This window comes from Scyliorhinus canicula, chromosome 1 (assembly GCF_902713615.1).
Source record: "Scyliorhinus canicula chromosome 1, sScyCan1.1, whole genome shotgun sequence".
Classification (NCBI taxonomy): Eukaryota; Metazoa; Chordata; class Chondrichthyes; order Carcharhiniformes; family Scyliorhinidae; genus Scyliorhinus; species Scyliorhinus canicula.
The window spans coordinates 103263297-103281337 of NC_052146.1; the positions used below are offsets into that span (position 1 = coordinate 103263297).

Below are 18041 nucleotides of genomic sequence, written 5' to 3' on the forward strand. Positions count from 1 at the left end.
CTGTGATTACCCCTCTCTCCAGTTGCTTCATCTGGACCTGTAAAGACTCAATTACCTGCACATACTCACATTCAAAGTATCGTCTTGCATCATCGACTTTGTCTATATATGTGGTGTGGTTGTGGAACCCACCTCTTCACTTGCCCGATGAAGGAGCTGTGCTCCGAAAGCCAGTGATTTGAAACAAACCTGTTGGACTTTAACCTGGTGCTGTAAGACTTCTTAAGTAGCACCACAGTAGTTGAGTCAATCCAAAGCATTTTAAAACAATCAACAGCATTCAAAATAAAACAACCCAAAAATAATTTATTTACCCCATCTCCTAATGTTGATCCTTTTGAAAAATTCCAGGATCCATGAATTCACATCTGCACTTTCACCCAAAACTAATCATTCCTTCCTGGAATCAAACCCTGTCTGTGCAACATGTTTTATTGCATAGAATTCCTACTCAATTCTTCTCTGTTGTTATTTTAAAATACCAGCAAATATTCATAACCCACTTCATATGCTATATTGTCAATCATTAGAGAATCACACTGGCCTTGATAGTCATAGTTCCAAAGCAAAAGAATTCTAAGCAGCACAAGACTTGAAACAAAAGAGGCGTTTTTCTAACTACTTCTCAAATAGATCTAGAAATGCAAATGAAACATCTAAACAGGAGTGCACTGCAAAAGGCCACCATGACATCAGATACATTCACTTGTTAATAAAACTAGGCATCAGTGATCATCAAGCTTGAAGGAGGGATAAAAACAAAATGATAATATAATGCCAGATTTGAGTTTTAACAGCCTGTAGTCTATAGGAGGAAAATCAAGATTTCCTTAGCTTGTAGCCCATGGGAGAATTGTTTAGAAGAGTACCAAGAATCTTAAACTCAGTATGTGGATATAGAAAAAATGATCACGTGAGATGACGCATTAACTATAACACTAACAAAACGAAGATGAGATAAATCACAGCACAAAAGGTCAGAGGTTTCAAATTACAAGCTTTTGCTGTCATATTTAGGTGTGCAGAAGGCACTAGAACAGCAGTTCCCAACCTTTTCCTTTATGTGGATCATAGATTGCCATCAAAAGCTTTTGCGGACCACAGTGTACGCAAAACGTTTTAAAGATTATTTTTTACATAGCCTACAGATGAGTCAAATTTGTATATCAATGGGTATTAAAAACACAGATATTTCTACAATTTATGACATGCACTCACAAATGCATTGCAGATTATATTACATAAGGATGTTTGTGAAGCAAATTAATAATAAAAATCATTATTGTCACAAGTAAGCTTACATTAACACTGCAATGAAGTTAGTGAAAAGCCCCATGTCACCACATTCCGGCACCTGTTCAGGTACACAGAGGGAGAATTCAAAATGTCCATATTACCTAATAGGACGTCTTCGGGACTTGTGGGAGAAAACCGGAGCACCCGGAGGAAACCCATGGGGAGACACGGGGAGGGCGTGCAGACTCTGCACAAACAGTGACCCAATCGGAGAAATCGAACCTGGGACGCTGGTATGTTAAGCCATAGTGCTAACCACTATGCTACCGTTACATTGCTAATGTATCAATTATGATACATTAATTGTACTCCCCCCCCCCCCCCCCCCCCCCCCCCCGGACTACCTGCAGTACTCTCGCAGGCCACCAGTGATCCACAGATTACAGATTGGGAACCACTGCAGCAGAAGATAATCTTAGTCATGGGGCTGCTGTTCATATTTGACACAGGACTTGATGCAAGAGAGTGTTTAAAGTTGTCATGCTCAGAAACTGTACAGCATAAAATAGGAAAACAAGCTTCCTTTAATTTTCATGATTCCCCACATAGTTAATTAATGAAGGATCAAAGGATTTAGTGAGGCCAATGGTGAAGGATGGGGCCATCAAAAGTATACAATCACATAGCAACAAATATCACAGTAACAAAGCTCAACAGTTAGCATCAAATGAAGGATCTATAATGTGGATGGTAATGAAATTAAGAAAACAACTGCACGAGAAAAATGTTCTACGCATTTCTAAAAATTTACAATTGATAAAATCATTATACATTTTCACCATTTTTGAACAGCTGACAATGCTAAATTCTACCATAATTTGGATATAAAACAAAATTTTCAATTATATATTTTTATTCAAAAACAGTTTAAAATTGGATGACTTTGGACTAAATAATTTTTGACAAAACCAGTGCAGAGTACTTCAAACCTACATAATGAAGCCCCAGAAGTTTTTAATCCCCTCAAGCCACCCAAACTTGCCATCCACCATCAATTTACCACCAAATTTTTAAATTAACTGTGTAGAAAGTTGTCATAAGTTAGCATTTATAACATAAAATTAGCATTTATACAATAACAAAAAAATAAAGTTGAGAGTAACGTAAATCATTGTTTGTGGAGACTAAATAATCAACAACATTGACAATACTACATTGTCATTTGGACCGAAGTGATTCTGCGCCCTGGTACTTACAACCCAGACAATTCTGACCTATTTATAGTAATTTTTTTTGTTGGTTTGACCCAGTTGGAATTTTGTGGGCCTGGAGCTTTGGCGAAGCCCGATTCTAGCAGTTACCTAACTAGCAGTTAAATCAGAAACGCCAAAGGTCAACTAGCGACTTGAGGTATTTGCAAACGAATGAAGTTCAAACTTTTCGTGTTGCTCCAATGTACACACACCCTTGAGACAAAAGATTGTACATCCCCTAAACGAGACTATTTAAATTTCACTGCATGTCAGAGACGGTAATTGTCCAAATTGGGCCCATTCGCCAGTTTCTAAAAAAGTTTTTAACATATCAATTATTAACTAGAAATGAACGGGCTAAACTCGTGTTAATGATCAAAATTACAGCCTGCGTATTTGGTTATGACATTTGGTCGAAAGCTCTAAGCGCAAAAAGGCTCCGTGTAAACTTAGAAATGTACCTTATAATCAAAGAAGGGAGTTGGAGGAGGTGGCTTTTGCATTAAATACGCCAACACATTCGGACAATAAAAACTAACCCGGTCTGCTTGGCAGCTTCAGGTTCTCACAGGCCCTGCGGTGGGAGGGAAAGACTCGTTTCCATGGGCACTTTAACACAGCCGTCACCCATTGGCTGCGCGACTGGCCTACAGCCAATGGCCTTTGAGGGAAGGGTGTATGTGGGGCTGCGGCCTAGTTGTCGGCAGTGGAGCCTGCTCGCTCGTCTCTTTCGTTCAGTGAGCAGTCGCAGCTCCGCCCTCTGCAGAGCTTGGCCAATCTGCAGTAAAAGCATTGCGCCAGCAATTCTAATGTTGCTGAGCAGTGTTGTTGGTGCGTTATTGTACGGAATAGGATTTTAGCGACAGTATTTACTCTCTCTTGGACTCAGTCAGATCTTTATTATTAAGTCGTGACTGCCTGTCGTTCTGGAGTGTTCACTTTTTATCAATGGATAGGGATGGGTGTTACAAGGAGTGGAATGGTGTCTATTGACGATTTAGGACGAAGGATTTGTTGTGGCAGATGATTTGCTGTTGTTCAGATCCGATATTTTATTTTCTGCGACTCCTTTTTTGCGAAAAGTGGTTGAGAAAATGGTGCGATATGTCGTCAACTCTCGTGATTTGTTGAAATGTCAACCGTGCCAAATCATCTCCTGAAATCGAAAATCTTAACTGATATATGATAAGACACAAGTAAGTGCACACGAAAGACTTCTGTTTTGGAAATCGTTTTTTGTTGTGCAGTTTATATAATGTAAGATGTTTTGGACGTAGCTTTAATTAAAAAGATCTTTGGTCGAAATCTGACAGGTGAGAACTTTGTGTTGGGAGGCAGGGTGACAGGTGAACTCAGAATTGAACAGATGCAGTCCATCAAATCTTTGATGCTTAGAGGTGCTGTCTAATTCTGCATGTTAACCGTGGCTGAGTAGGAAGCGCCTATGAATTAGAAGGTTATGGGTTTGAGACCCAGTTTAGTGGAGTGCACTGACTTGAAGATGATGTTTGTCTGTCAAGTCAATGTTCAGTACTAGGAGATAGAACAGGGAGCTTTAGTGTCCAAGGTGGATACTTATATCTCAACCAACATCATAAAAACAGGTAATCTGATTAGAACAAAGAACAAAGAAAATTACAGCACAGGAACAGGCCCTTCGGCCCTCCCAGCCTGCGCCGATCCAGATCCTTTATCTAAACCTGTCTCCTATTTTCCAAGGCCTACTTCCCTCTGTTCCCCGCCCGTTCATATATCTGTCTAGATGCATCTTAAATGATGCTATCGTGCCTGCCTCTACCACCTCCGCTGGCAAAGCGTTCCAGGCACCCACCACCCTCTGCGTAAAAAACTTTCCACGCAAATCTCCCTCAAACTTTCCCCCTCTCACCTTGAAATCGTGACCCCTTGTAATTGACACCCCCTGAATATCACATTTCTCGTTTGTCTTCTTCTTAGATAGTCCGTCAGGATCAAGGATGACTTGCTTCCACATTAAAAATAAGTTATCAGATGACTGAGGAGTCCAATCATGATCTACAGTCTCTGTCATTGGTGGGCAGACAGTGGTGGTTTCAGGAGTGGGTGGGGTGCCCGGGTTGCCATGCATTCCTTTTGCAGTCACTGCTTGGCTTCAGCTTGCTCTCGGCAATGAAACTCAAGGTGTTCAGTTCCTTCCTGGATGCTTTTTCTTCAATCAGGCAGTCTTGGGTCAGTGATTCCCATGTGGCGGTGGAGATGTTGCACTTTTTCAAGGAGACTTTGAGGGTGTTTGAGGGTCCTCGAAGCATTTCCTCTGCCTGTCACGTTTCTGCTTATCGGAGCTTACTGTGTGCAATTTGGCTGCCACATTTCTTATGTTACAATAATGTGACTGTATATCAAAAGTTCATCATTGGCTTAATGTACTTTGGGATATCCTGACGTTGTGTTAGGTGATATATATACCCTTTCAATATTCTTTGGGCAAATATTTAACTCCTTTTCTAAAATAATTTTAACCTGTACTGCCGCAATGTGTATTACCTGAAAATTCCAGATTATAACTATCTGTACAGACATCCAAATCTTAAACTTGTACCCTCCCATTACCATCTATCTGACCAGGGAAAATAATAATTCATTATTCCGCCACAAGCATTCATAATTTTGAAGCCATCTATTGGGTAACCCATCAATCTTCTGTTGATATGCATGCCCTTTTTGAAGGAGTTCATTTTTCAGGAACATAAACAAAGAACAGTAGAGCAAAGGAATAGGCCCTTCCGCCCTCCAAGCCTGCGCCAATCGTGGTGACTGTCTAAATTAAAACCTTCTGCACTTCCGGGTTCCATGGGCAGGATTCTCAGAACTGGAGGCAGAGTGTGCGCGCCGGTGTGAACGCCGTCGCGTTTCACGATGGTGCGAAACGGGCGCGGGCACTACCAATTCTGGCCCCCACAGGGGGCGAGCACTGCGCTGGAGTGGTTCACGCCGCTCCAGCCTCCCTTCCTGGCGGCAACCGTGCGCTGCGCCAACACGCGCATGCGCGGGGGACTTCCTCAACGCGCCGGCCCTGACGCAACATGGCACGGGGGTTCAGGGACCGTTTGGATGACAAAATAGGGCCGGGGCTGGAGAGGCCGGCCCGCCGATTGGTGGGCCCCGATCGCGGGCCAGACCCCATCGGTGGCCCTCCCCGGTGAAGGAGCCCCCCCCCCCCCCCCCCCCCCCACAGGCCACTCCCCGACCCTGCACGCAGAGTTCCCGCCAGCTGTGAGTTGATGTGGACGGCGCTGGCGGCACTCTGCTGTTTCCGCGCGGCTGTTCGGCCCATCAAGACCGGAGAATTGGCCGCAAATGGCGCCGATTCTCCGTTCCTCGGAGAGTTGCGTGCCGGTGTCGGGGCGGCATGGTGCACTTGTGGCGATTCTCCGGCCCGGCGCAGGGCTCGGAGAATCCCACCACATATCCCTCTATTCCCATCCTATTGTATTCGTCAAGATGCCGCTATCTTATCTGCTTCCACCGCCTCTCCCAGCAGCGCATTATAGGCGAACACCACTATCTGTGTAAAAATAAATAAAAACTTGCCTCGCACATCTCCACTATACTTTTCCCCTATATCCTTAAACCTATATCCCCTAGTAATTGACTTTCCACCCTGGAAAAAGGCGTCTGGTGATCCACTCTGTCCATGTCACTCATAATTTTTTAAACCTCTTATCAGGTCGCCCCTCAATTTCCTCCGTTCCAGTGAAAACCAAGTTTATCCAATCTCCTCATAGCTAATACCCTCCAGACCAGGCAACATCCTGATAAATCTCTTCTGTACCCTCTCCAAAGTATCCACATCTTTTTGCTAGTGTGGCGACCAGAATTGTACGCAATATTCCAAATGCGGCCTAACTAAGGTTCTGTACAGCTGCAGCATGACTTGCCAATTTTTATACTCAATGCCCTGACCAATGAAGGCAAGCATGCTGTATGCCTTCTTGACTACCTTATCCACCTGCTTTGCCACTTTCAGTGATCTGTGCACCTGGACATCGAGATCTCTCCGTCTGTCAGTACCCCTAAGGGTTCTGCCATTTACTGTATAATTCCCACCAGTATTAGACCTTCCAAAATGCATTACCTGACATTTGTCTGGATTAAACGCCGTCATCCATTTTTCCGCCCAAGTCTCCAACCGATCTATATCCTCTGACAATCCTCTTCACTATCCACAACTCGACCAATCTTTGTGTCGACCACAAACTTACGACTCAGACCAGCTACATTTTTCCAGCAAATCATTTATACATAGTACGGACAACAGAGATCTCAGCACTGTTCTCTGGAGAACCCCACTAGTCACAGCTTTCCATTCAGAAAAACACCCTTCCACTGCTACACTCTGTCTTCTATGACTGAGCCAGTTCTATATCCATCTTGCCAGCTCACCTCTGATCCTGTGCGACTTCACCTTTTGTACCAGTCTGGCATGAGGCACCTTGTCAAAGGGCTTACTGAAGTCCATGTAGACAACATCCACTGCCCTTCATCAATCATCTTCATCAGTTCCTCGATCAAATTCGATCAAGTTAGTGGTATGACCGCCCCTTCACAAAACCATGCTGCCTATCACTAATAAGTCCATTTGTTTCCAAATGTGAGTAAATCCTGTCCCTAAGAACCTTTTCCAATAATTTCCCTCCCACTGACGTAAAGCTCACCGGCCTATAATTTCCTGGATTATTCCTACTACTCTTCTTGAATAAAGGAACAACATTGGCTTTATCCAGTCCTCTGGGACTTCACCTGTAGCCAATGAGGATACAAAGATTTCTGTCATGTCCCCAGCAATCTCCTCCCTTGCCTCCCTCAGTATTCTGGGGTAGGTCCCATCAGGCCCTGGGGACTTATCTACCCAAATGCTTTTTAGGATGCCCAACACCTTTTTGATATTGACATGACCCAGAATATCTACAAAACCGTAACTGTTCTAACTTAACACAGTTGTGTGCTGTAATATTCTGTGATCGCTGAGAAATAAAACTTCTACTTTTTGTCATTAAACTTCTACCTATATTCTAGAGAAAGTTTCAGTCATCAAAAATCAAACCCGAGGCTCCATTGCAGTACTGAGGGAGCATTCACTGTGGCACTATATTTCGAGGAAGAACAGGGCTTTGACAAAGAGTCATCGGACTCGAAACGTTAGCTCCTTTCTCTCCCTACAGATGCTGCCAGACTTGCTGAGATTTTCCAGCATTGTCCCTTTCGTAACAGGGCCACTATATTCCATTTATTCTTCAATCAATATGACATAAAACAGAATATCTGCTCATCGCATTGTTGGTTGTGGGAATTTGCTGAGCAACATTCTGCATTCCAACAGTGACGTCATTGGCTGTAAAAAGTGCTTTGAATTGTCATGAAAAATGCTATATAAATGCAAGTCTTTTCTTTAAGGTGAAAAGAATAGAAGGAAACAGCAGATGTTAGGAAAGTCATATTCGGAACTTCCAGTGGCGGCTATGAGGGAGTAAGTCGCACATTTGGTGGCTCCCACTTTGGCTGGACTTTTGGGCCTTTTTCCCCGACTTTTTTATGGTTTTGAGTTTTGGCTTCGAAGGCGCAGATAATTTGGTTCTGGATCCACACATTGGTGCATGGAACGGAGAACCCAAAGTGACCGAAAAGGAAGAAATGAGAAGATAAGCAATGGCTGGCTGGAGTTTGCGGCTGAAGATAACATGGCTGATGTTCGGATCCCTGCTGCTATGGCCCGACCGTCGACGGAGGAGCTGATGCAGGTCATCCAAGAAGGCTTTGCCAGACAGAAACGGAACTGTCTTGACCCGATAAAGGAATAGATCGATCGGCTGGAGCGCAGGCTGGATGTTCAAGATTGGACGATTCAGAAGCTGGAGAAAGCGCTGGCGGGCCAGGAGGAGCACCAAACGGTGGTCGAGCTAGAGGTGGGAATGCAGAAGGGTCAGCAAAAGAGGCTGCTGGAGAAGGTGGAAGATATGGAGAACAGAGCTCGCCGGCAGAACTTAAGAATTGTCGGTCTTCCTGAGGGGGGTGATGCTGGCACCTTTGTGTCAAGTATGTTTCAGAAGCTGGGGGGAGGGGGTTTTTCCCCAACCGTTGGAGGTGGATAGGGCGATGGCAAGGAAGCCGTGGCCGGGGGTCCCCCCCCCCCCCACCAAGGGCGATGGTGGTCCGGTTCCACAGATTTTTGGACAAGGAGTGTGTTTTCCAGTGGGCCAATCGTATGCGGAGATACAAATGGGACAATAGCATATTGCGTGCCTATCAGGACCTGAGTGTGGTGGTGGCCAGAAGGAGGGCAGGATTCAATCAAGTGAAGGCGATCCTGTTTATGAAGAAGGTGAAATTTGGGCTGCTATACCCGGCACGTCTTTGGTTACGCACGAGGACCAGCTCCATTATTTTGAGTCGCCCGAAGATGCGATGGACTTTGCCAAGAAGAAAGGGCTGGTGCTTAACTGAGAACTTCTTGATTTTAAGTTGTAACTTTTCTGAGTGATGTTTATACATTTTGATTGTTGTTTTTCTTCTGCTTTTAAGTTTGGGTGAAGATTGGAGAAGTAAAAGTTATTCGGTTTTATGGGTTTTCGGTGTTTTGGTGGGGGTGGCTTGTGGGGGCTTTTTACTTTTTATTACTTTGATTTGCACTATTGGGGGAGTTCTTTGTGGGTTTTTCTTTTTGGGTTGTCTCTTATGGTAATTTGGAGATTGTTTGGGGTCGGTTTGATGAGGGAAGTGGTTTTGATGGGCGGGAGGGGAGTGAGGGAACAATAGGTGGGAGACTTCTTGGCGATGGAGGCGAGGGCCACCAGGCTAGCTGGGTGAGCTGGTCTACGGAAGTACAGTGGGGGGGGGGGGGGTGTATATGTTCAATATATGGCAGGGGTTAGGTTACAACGTGGTGTTGCTAGGGGTGGGGGAGTTACTCTGTTGACGAGGGAGGGACTTAGGTTTTGGGACAGAGAGGAGGTCGGGGGTGGGGGCTGCCATAAGGCGGGGCCGATGGAGGCGCGGCACGTGGCCTGGAGGCGGACCCTGGAAAGGGGATGGCTGATCAGCGGAGGGGGGTGCGCGGTGTCCCCCAACCAGGCTGATCACTTGGAATGTTAGAAGGTTGAATGGGCCGGTCAAGAGGGCCCGTGTGTTCGCGCATCTGAGGACTCTGAAGGCGGACGTGGTGATGTTGCAGGAGAGACACCTGAAACTGACGGATCAAGTCAGGCGAAGGAAGGGTTGGGTCAGTCAGGTCTTTCACTCGGGGCTGGACACCAAGACTAGAGGGTGGCAATTTTAATTAATAAGCGGGTGCAATTCCAGGTGGGCAGTATAGTCTCGGACGGGGGGGCCGTTATGTCATGGTGAGGGGTAAGCTGTAGGGGAGGAAGGTAGTCTTGGTTAACGTGTAACCGCCAAACTGGGATGATGTAGAATTCATAAAGAGGGTGCTGGGGAAGATACCTGACCTGGACTCACACAAGTTGATGATGGGAGGGGATTTTAATACGGTCATCGATCCCGGCCTGGACCGGTCGTGTTGAAAAGGTATTGGCTAAGATCTTGGCGATGAGGATAGAGGATTGTGTCCCGGGGTGATAGGGGAAGACCAGACTGGACCAGGCAACTTAATCCAAATGTGCAGAGGCTTTTAAATATTGTTATGATGCCCTTGGAAGGGGAGAAAACAGATGTTGTGGCAGCGATGGATGCAGAAAAAGCTTTTGATCGGGTGGAGTGGGAGTACCTGTGGGAGGCGCTGGATAGGTTTGGGTTTGGTGAAGGCTTTATCCGATGGGTGCAATTGCTGTACCAGGTGCCTGTGGCAAGCGTGCGCACGAACCGCCTTAGGTCGGAGTATTTTATATTGCACCAGGGTACGAGGCAAGGGTGTCCCCTTTCCCCATTATTATTTGCTCTAGCGATTGAGCCGCTGGCCATCGCGCTGACAGCTTCAGGGAACTGGCAGGGGCTGGTCGGGGGGGGGGGGGGGGGGGGGGGCTGGAGCATCGGGTCTTGCTCTACGCGGATGATGATCTCCTCCTGTATATTTCGAACCCATTGAAGGGGATGGGAGAGGTCATGCGCATCTTAAGGGAATTTGGCAGTTTCTCGGGGTATAAATTGAATGTGGGGAGGAGTGAGCTGTTTGTCACCCAGGCTAAAGGACAGGAGAAGAGACTGAGGGAGCTGCCGCTGAGGAGGGTAGAGAAGAGCTTTCATTACCTGGGTATACAGGTGGCCCAGAAGTGGGATTTGTTGCTTAAGCTTAATCTGACCCGGCTGGTGGAACAAATGGAAGGGGACTTTAAAAGATGGGACATGCTCCCGCTGTCACTAGTGGGGCGGGTACAGACCATGAAAATCACGGTCCTCCCCAGGTTCTTATTTGTATTCCAGTGCCTTCCCATCTTCATCCCTGATGCCTTTTTCAAGCGGGTTAATAAGATCATCTCGGGATTTGTGTGGGCGAACAAGACCCCGCGAGTGAAGAGAGTGTTGCTGGAACATAGTCGGGGGGGAGGGTGGGCTGGCGCTGCCGAACCTTTGCAACTACTACTGGGCGGCCGACATTGCCATGATCAGGAAGTGGGTATTGGGGGATGGGTCGGCATGGGAGCATTTGGAGGCAGCGTCATGTAAAGGCATCAGTTTGGGAGCGCTGGTAACGGCACCTCTGCCGTTCTCCTCGCCATCCCACTACTCCACAAGTCCGGTGGTGGTGGCGACACTGATGATCTGGGGGCAGTGGAGGAGACACAAGAGGGTAGAGGGAGCGTTGGTCTGGACCCCGGTATGTAATAACCACCGGTTCCTGCCGGGTAGGATGGTCGGCGGGTTTCAAAGCTGGCAGAGGGTGGGTATCAGAAGGATGGGTGACCTGTTTATAGATGGGGGGCGAGATTCTCCCAACGGGAGATTAAGTGCCGACGCCGAAATGAAAAGCGGCTTTGGAGGCCGCTCCTCGGCCCCTATTCTCCCACCCCCAGGGGGCTAGGAGCGGCACCGCGTCAATTTCGCACGCCGGGCCTTGGCGCCCGTGTCAAAACGCGCCGCCTCAATGACGCGGCCGGCGGCACCTAAATTACGTCACCCGCGCATGCGCAGGTTGGCCGGTGCCAACCCGACATGCGCGGTTGCCGTCCTCCCCGCGGGCGCCCCACAAGACATGGAGCATTGATCTTGCGGGGCAGCGGAGGGAAAAGAGTGCGTCGTTTAGAGACGCCGGCCCGCTGATCGGTGGGCACCGATCGCGGGCCAGACCCCCACTGAGCACCCCCCTGGTGCTCGATCTTCCCCCCCTCCCCACAGGCCGCACACGCAGCGTTCCCGCGCTGTTCACGCCGGCAGCAACCAGGTGTGGTTGGCGCCGGCGTGAACCGGTCGGATTGGGCAGGCCGCTCGGCCCATCCAGGCCGGAGAATCGACGGTCGACCGTTAGAAACGGCGAGTGGCGATTCTCCGAGCGGCCTGTCGTAAAATGTGACATGCCGTTTTGGGGTGGGGTGGGAGAATCGCCTGCGGGTGCCAGGGCGGCATGGCGGGAATCGCCCGGCACTCCCGCGATTCTCCCACCCGGCGTGGGGGTCGGAGAATCGCGCCCGGGAGCTTTCCCAACCTGCAGGCACTAGAGGACAAGTTTAAATTGCCGCCAGGGAACAGCTTTAGATATTTGCAAGTGCGAACCTTCCTGAGGAAGCAGGTGGTGGCCTTCCCGCTGCTGCCGCCACGGCGGATACAGGATAGAGTAGTGTCCGGTACCTGGGTGGGAGAGGGGAAGGTAATGGATATCTACCAGGAGCTGTTGGAGGCGGAGGAAACCCCGGTGGAGGAGCTTAAAGGCAACTGGGAGGAGGCTAGTGTTGTGTTTGTTTGTTTTTTGTCATTTTTGGTGGTCTGTGAAGACAGGGCCGTTCGGGGAACTAGCTATTTTTGCACTATGTTAATGTTTAATGCCGATTGTTCTTTTTCTGTTTTTGTTATAAAATTTTGCAAATATTTTAATTAAAATATTCTTTTAAAATGAGATCCTACAGATAGATAGGAGGTATGCGGTGACCCTGGGGTTGGAGCTTTTAAGGGAACATCAGAGGCTGCAGGTTGAGTTCAGGGTGCTGTTCACAGGTAGGGCAGTGGAGCAGCTTTGGAAGGCATGGGGTGCATTGTACGAACATGGGGAGAAGGCCAGCAGAATGCTGGCACAGCAGCTAAGGAAGAGCGAGGCAGCCAGGGAAATAGAGAGGGTGGTTGATAGGGATTGAAACTTGGTAGGGGAGTCATCAGGGCTAAACAGGGCATTCAGGGACTTTTACAGTAAGCTCTATTGCTCGGAACCCCCCATTGGGCCTGAGGAGATGAGATGCTTTTTGGACGGACTGACCTTCCCAAATGTGGGTAGAGAGCTAGTGGATGGGCTGGAGGCTCCGATTAGGGCCGAAGAAATAGTTAAGGGCTTGAAGGCAATGCAGTCAGGTAAAGCCCCGGGGCCAGACAGGTATCCGGTGGAATTCTACAAGACATTCTCGGGCTTATTCGGGCCGTTGCTGGTCAAGGTTTTCAATGAGGCAAGGGATAGAGGGGTGCTGCCTCCGGACGATGTCACAGGCCACCATTTTGTTAATATTGAAGCGGTATAAGAACCCGGAGCTTTGCGGGTCATATAGACTGATCTCACTGCTTAATGTGGATGCCAAGCTGCTGGCCAAAGTTTTGGCCTCCAGGATTGAAGATTGTGTGCCGGATGTGATTATGGAGGATCAAACCGGGTTTGTCAAGGGCAGGCAGTTGGTGGCGAATATAAGAAGGCTGCTCAACGTGATTATGATGCCCCAGAGTGTAGGGAGGTTAAGGTAGTTGTGGCAATGGAGGTGGAGAAGGCGTTCGACCGGTACAATTTATGGGAGGTGCTGGGACGATTTGGGTTTGGTAAGGGCTTTATCGACTGGGTTAGGCTGTTGTACCAGGCCCTAGAGGCTAGTGTAAGGATGAATAGAATGACATCGAACTATTTTAGACTGCTCCGGGGGACAAGACAGGGATGCCCCCTCTCCCCACTGCTGTTTGCGTTAGCTATAGAGCCGCTGGCAATTGCTCTGAGAGCTTCAAGGGGCTGGTTCGGGGGAGGGAGGGTGGGGTGGAACATAGGGTCTTGCTGTACGCGGACGACCTGCTCTTATATGTAGCAGATCCAGGGGCAGGGATGGGTGAAATCATGGCCATTTTGGGGGAATTTGGCCGGTTTTCGGGATATAAACTGAATATGACAAAGAGTGAGATGTTTGTAGTCCAGGCGAGGGGTCAGGAGGGTCGGCTGGGGGAGATACCATTTAGGTTAGTGGGGGACAGTTTTAGGTACCTAGGGATACAAGTGGCGCGACTGGGACCGGTTACACAAGTTGAATATATCCCGGCTGGTTGAGCAGATGAGGGGCGAGTTTCGGAGATGGGATGCGCTAACGCTGTCGCTGGCTGGGAGGGTGCAAACGGTTAAAATGACGGTCGTACCGAGATTTTTATTTGTATTTCAATGCCTCCCAATTTTCATCCCGCGGTCCTTTTCTAAGAGGGTTAACAAAATCATTCTGGGCTTTGGGCGGGTATGTCCCCGCGAGTGAAGAAGATGATGCTCGAGAGGAATCGAGGGGAAGGGGGGCTTGCCCTGCCAAATTTCAGTAATTATTACTGGGCGGCCAACATAGCCATGATAAGGAAGTGGGTGGTCGGGGCAAGGTCGGTTTGGGAGCGGATGGAGGCAGCTTCATGTAGGGGCACCAGCTTGGGGGCGTTGTTAACGGCACCTCTGCCGTTCCCGCCGGCGAGGTACTCCACCAATCCCGTGGTGGTGGTGGCCTTGAGGATCTGGGGTCAGTGGAGGAGGTACGTTGGAGCAGTGGGAGTATCGGTCTGGTCCCCAATATGCGACAACCACCGGTTTGCCCAGGGAGCTTGGATGGGGGGTTCCGAGAATGGGAAAGGGGGGGAATTGAGAGGATTGGGGGACCTGTTCTTAGAGGGGTGCTTCCCTAACTTGAGGGCGCTAGAGGAGAAGTTTGGGTTGGCAAGGGTAAAGTAATTTAGATATTTACAGATGCGGGACTTCCTGCGCAGGCAGGTACCATCCTTCCCACTCCTGTCACTAAGGGGGATCCAGGACAGGGTGGTGTCCAGGGGATGGGTGGGAGAGGGGAGCGTCTCGGACATCTACAAAGAACTTATGGGGGCGGAGGAGACCGAGGAGCTGAAGCGTAAGTGGGAGGAGGAGCTTGGGGGTGAGATGGAGGTTGGCTTATGGGCGGAAGCGTTGAGCAGAGTCAACGCGACCGCAACATGCGCAAGGCTCAGTTCGATCGAATTCAAGGTGGTCCACTGGGCCCACATGACAGTGGCCCGGATGAGTAGATTCTTTGGGGTAGAGGACAGGTGTGTAAAATGTGCAGGCGGACCAGCGAACCATGTCCACATGTTCTGGGAGTGTCCAAAACTTAGGGGATGTTGGCAGGGGTTTGCGGACGCCATGTCCAGAGTATTGAAAACAAGGGTGGCAATGAGTCCAGAGGTGGCGATTTTTGGGGTGTCGGAAGACCCGGGAATCCAGGAGGAGAAAGAGGCAGACGTTCTGGCGTTTGCTTCCCTGGTAGCCCGGAGACTGATACTGCTAGCTTGGAGGGACTCAAAGCTCCCAAAGTTGGAGACCTGGTTAACTGACATGGCGAGCTTTCTCGGCCTTGAGATTAAGTTCGCCTTGAGAGGATCATTGTTCGGGTTCGCCCGGAGGTGGCAACCATTCATTGACTTCCAACTTCTTTGTGGAGAATTAATCGTCAGCAGTGGGGGGGGTGGTGGTTAGGGCAGTGTAGAATTGGGGGTCAAATAGGCGGGTCTTGGCGGGATGGGAGTCGGTGTTTGCACTATGTTTATTGTTCTTTTTACATTGTTTTTATATTGTTACTGTTTGTAATGCCAAAGATACCTCATTAAAATGGTTTGTTTTAAAAAAAGGAAAGTCATATTCGGGTGATTACAAAGTTGTGCTTTAATATTGTATGTTTTTTTTTAAATTTGGAGTACCCAATTCATTTTATCCAATTAAGGGGCAATTTAGTGTGCCCAATCCACCTACCCTGCACATCTTTGGGTTGTGGAGGCGAAACCTCATGTAAACACAAGGAGAATGTGCAAACCACACACAGACAGTGACCCAGATCGGGATTGTGCCTGGGACCTCGGTGCCGTGATGCAGCAGTGCTAACCACTGTGCCACCGTGCTGCCTTTAATATTGTATGTTAAAAAAGAAAGGGAGATAAGATGAAGTTTGTTTCAGGAGACAATGGGCGGAATTCTCCCCTCTTGAGAATGAGTGCCATGGCAAGGCAGGAATGTGTAGTGTTTCCCACTGCGGAGGCTGGCAGGAAAACACGCCAAATCTTCCCACCCAATCTCATTAATTATGCATCCAGATGTTTTGCGTCGTATTCAGGAGCATAGTCTGCTATCGTGCCAGGCGCCATATTGAAAAGACACCCAATATCATTGACCCACTATTGAAGAAAGAAAGGTGGACCACCTGAAAATGAAGATTGATCTCCTGGAGCACTCTGAGACCAGAAGATGGATTTCCTGAGAACTAAGATGGATGTCCAGGAACATTCTGAGGGGTGCCAACAACAGTGCCCTCAAAAGCCTTCCCCTACACGATGCCTCTTCCATCCGCCCCCACACCGACGCCTCATCCAGTGCCCATTTCCTCACCATTGCAATGTTAGCCCCATAATCCATCACACTTGGCAATGCCCCCTTGCCCCTTCTCCAGGAACACCTTCCTCACCCGCGGGTCTTCCTCGCCCACACAAACCCCAAAATTATCCCGTTCACCTTTCTGAAAAAAGAACTTGGGAACAAAAATAGGGAGATTCTGGAACATGAACAAGAACCTGGGCAGCACGTTATTCTAACCGTCTGCATGCACCCAGCCAGTGACAGCAGCAACACATCCCACCTCTTAAAATCTGCCTTAATTCCTTGCCAAGTTCAATTTGTGTAGCACGGCGCTACCTGGATTTCTAGATACCGAAAACTCACCCCCACCACCCGGGACGGCAACTCTCCTCACTTCCTCTCCTGCCCTCTAGTATTGATCAGGAACACTTGACTTCCCCATGTTTAATTCGTACCCCGAAAACCGGCCAAAATCCTTCAAGGTCTCCATGATCCTTTTAATGCTGCCCACTGGGTCCGAGATATATAGCAACAGATTGTTCGCATATAGCGAAACTCTGTGCTCAGCACCTCCCTGCTCAATCCCTTTCCAACCCTTCAACATCCTAAGTGCCATTGCCAAGGCGAAAAGCAACGGCCACCCCGCCTCATCTCCGATGCAGCCCGAAGTACCCCAAACACGTCCTGTTTGTTCGAACGCTCACCAATGGTGCCCTATACAACAGCTGAACCCAAACCCGAACCAACCCAACACCTCCAACAAATACGCCCATTCCATCCGATCAAAGGACTCCTCCGCACCCATTGCTCCTACTAGTTCTACGTCCTGTCCCTCCAAGGGCATCATAATAACATTAAGCAGCCTGCACAAGTTCGCCGACAACTGCCTTCCCTTCACAAATCCTATCTGGTCCTCCCTATCAACCCCGGCACACAGTCGTCTATTCGCGACGCCAGTACTTTCGCCAAGACCTTTGCATCAACATTAAGCAACGATATCAGGCTGTGCAACCCACACCGCTCCACGTCCTTCTCTTCCTTCAAAATCAGGGAGATGGAAGCCTGCGACAATGTGGGGGGGAACTCCCCCCTATCCCTCACCTCATTGTACGTCCTCACTAACAGCGGCCCTAGCTCCCCACAGAACGTCTTATAAAACTATAAAACTCTACTGGGAATCTGGCTGGCACGTATTGGAATCGCCCCCTGCCTGCATCGTTCCCACTCTGTCCATCACTTCCCTCAGCCTGACCGGGATCCCAGTTCCTGCATCCTCTCCTCCTCCACCTCAGGGAACTTCCACCCCATCCAGGAACTGTCTGATCCCCTCTTACCCATCCGGGGCTCCGACTCATACATATAAAAGGCCACAAATACCCCAATCACCCCCTCTGGGTCCATCATCACCTTACTCCTCTTGTCCCTCACCCTACCAATCTCTCGCGTCGCTGCCTGCTCCCTCAGCTGATGGGCCAGCATCCTGCTCGCCTTTTCCCTGTACTCGTACACTGGCCCTCCGCAACTGCCCCATTACCTTCCCTTTGGACACTAACCCAAACTTCATCTGGAGCCTCTGCCTCTCTTTCAACAACCCCTCCTCTGATGCCACCAAGTACCTGTGATCCACCCTCAGGATCTCCTCTACCAGCCTTGCCCTCTCTAGATCCACCCCCTCCCTATGCGTCCTGATCGAGATAAATTCACCCCTAACTACCGCCTTAAGTGCCTCCCACAGCATGACGGCTATGACCTCCCATGTGTCATTCAGCTCCACATAACCCCAAATGGCAGCCCTCACAAGCTCATATACCCACTTAACCGCC

General features: G+C 48.9%; 2 protein-coding genes across 9 annotated transcripts in view; one reads left to right on the forward strand and one right to left on the reverse strand.

The window, feature by feature from the left end:
• Positions 1 to 3171, reverse strand: part of mtfr1l (mitochondrial fission regulator 1-like) — a 71915-nt gene extending 68744 nt beyond the window's left edge. Inside the window, exon 1 of one of the 5 annotated variants that reach the window (XM_038796610.1) lies at positions 3029 to 3171. Coding sequence is in view for 2 of the 5 variants with exons in the window: in XM_038796628.1 (XP_038652556.1) it covers positions 2951 to 2992 (42 nt within the window). In the remaining 3 variants the exon portion in view is untranslated. Of the gene's footprint in view, positions 1 to 2950 lie in introns of all 5 variants that reach the window. The other 4 variants (XM_038796618.1, XM_038796601.1, XM_038796628.1 and 1 more) reach the window with 4 other exon arrangements.
• A 42-nt stretch (positions 3172 to 3213) lies between these two features.
• si:ch211-15d5.11 (nuclear receptor coactivator 7) overlaps positions 3214 to 18041 on the forward strand; it is a 211452-nt gene continuing 196624 nt past the window's right edge. For 2 of the 4 annotated variants that reach the window (XM_038796519.1, XM_038796536.1), the window contains exon 1: positions 3215 to 3685. Coding sequence is in view for 1 of the 4 variants with exons in the window: in XM_038796508.1 (XP_038652436.1) it covers positions 3672 to 3685 (14 nt within the window). In the remaining 3 variants the exon portion in view is untranslated. Of the gene's footprint in view, positions 3686 to 18041 lie in introns of all 4 variants that reach the window. The other 2 variants (XM_038796508.1, XM_038796579.1) reach the window with 2 other exon arrangements.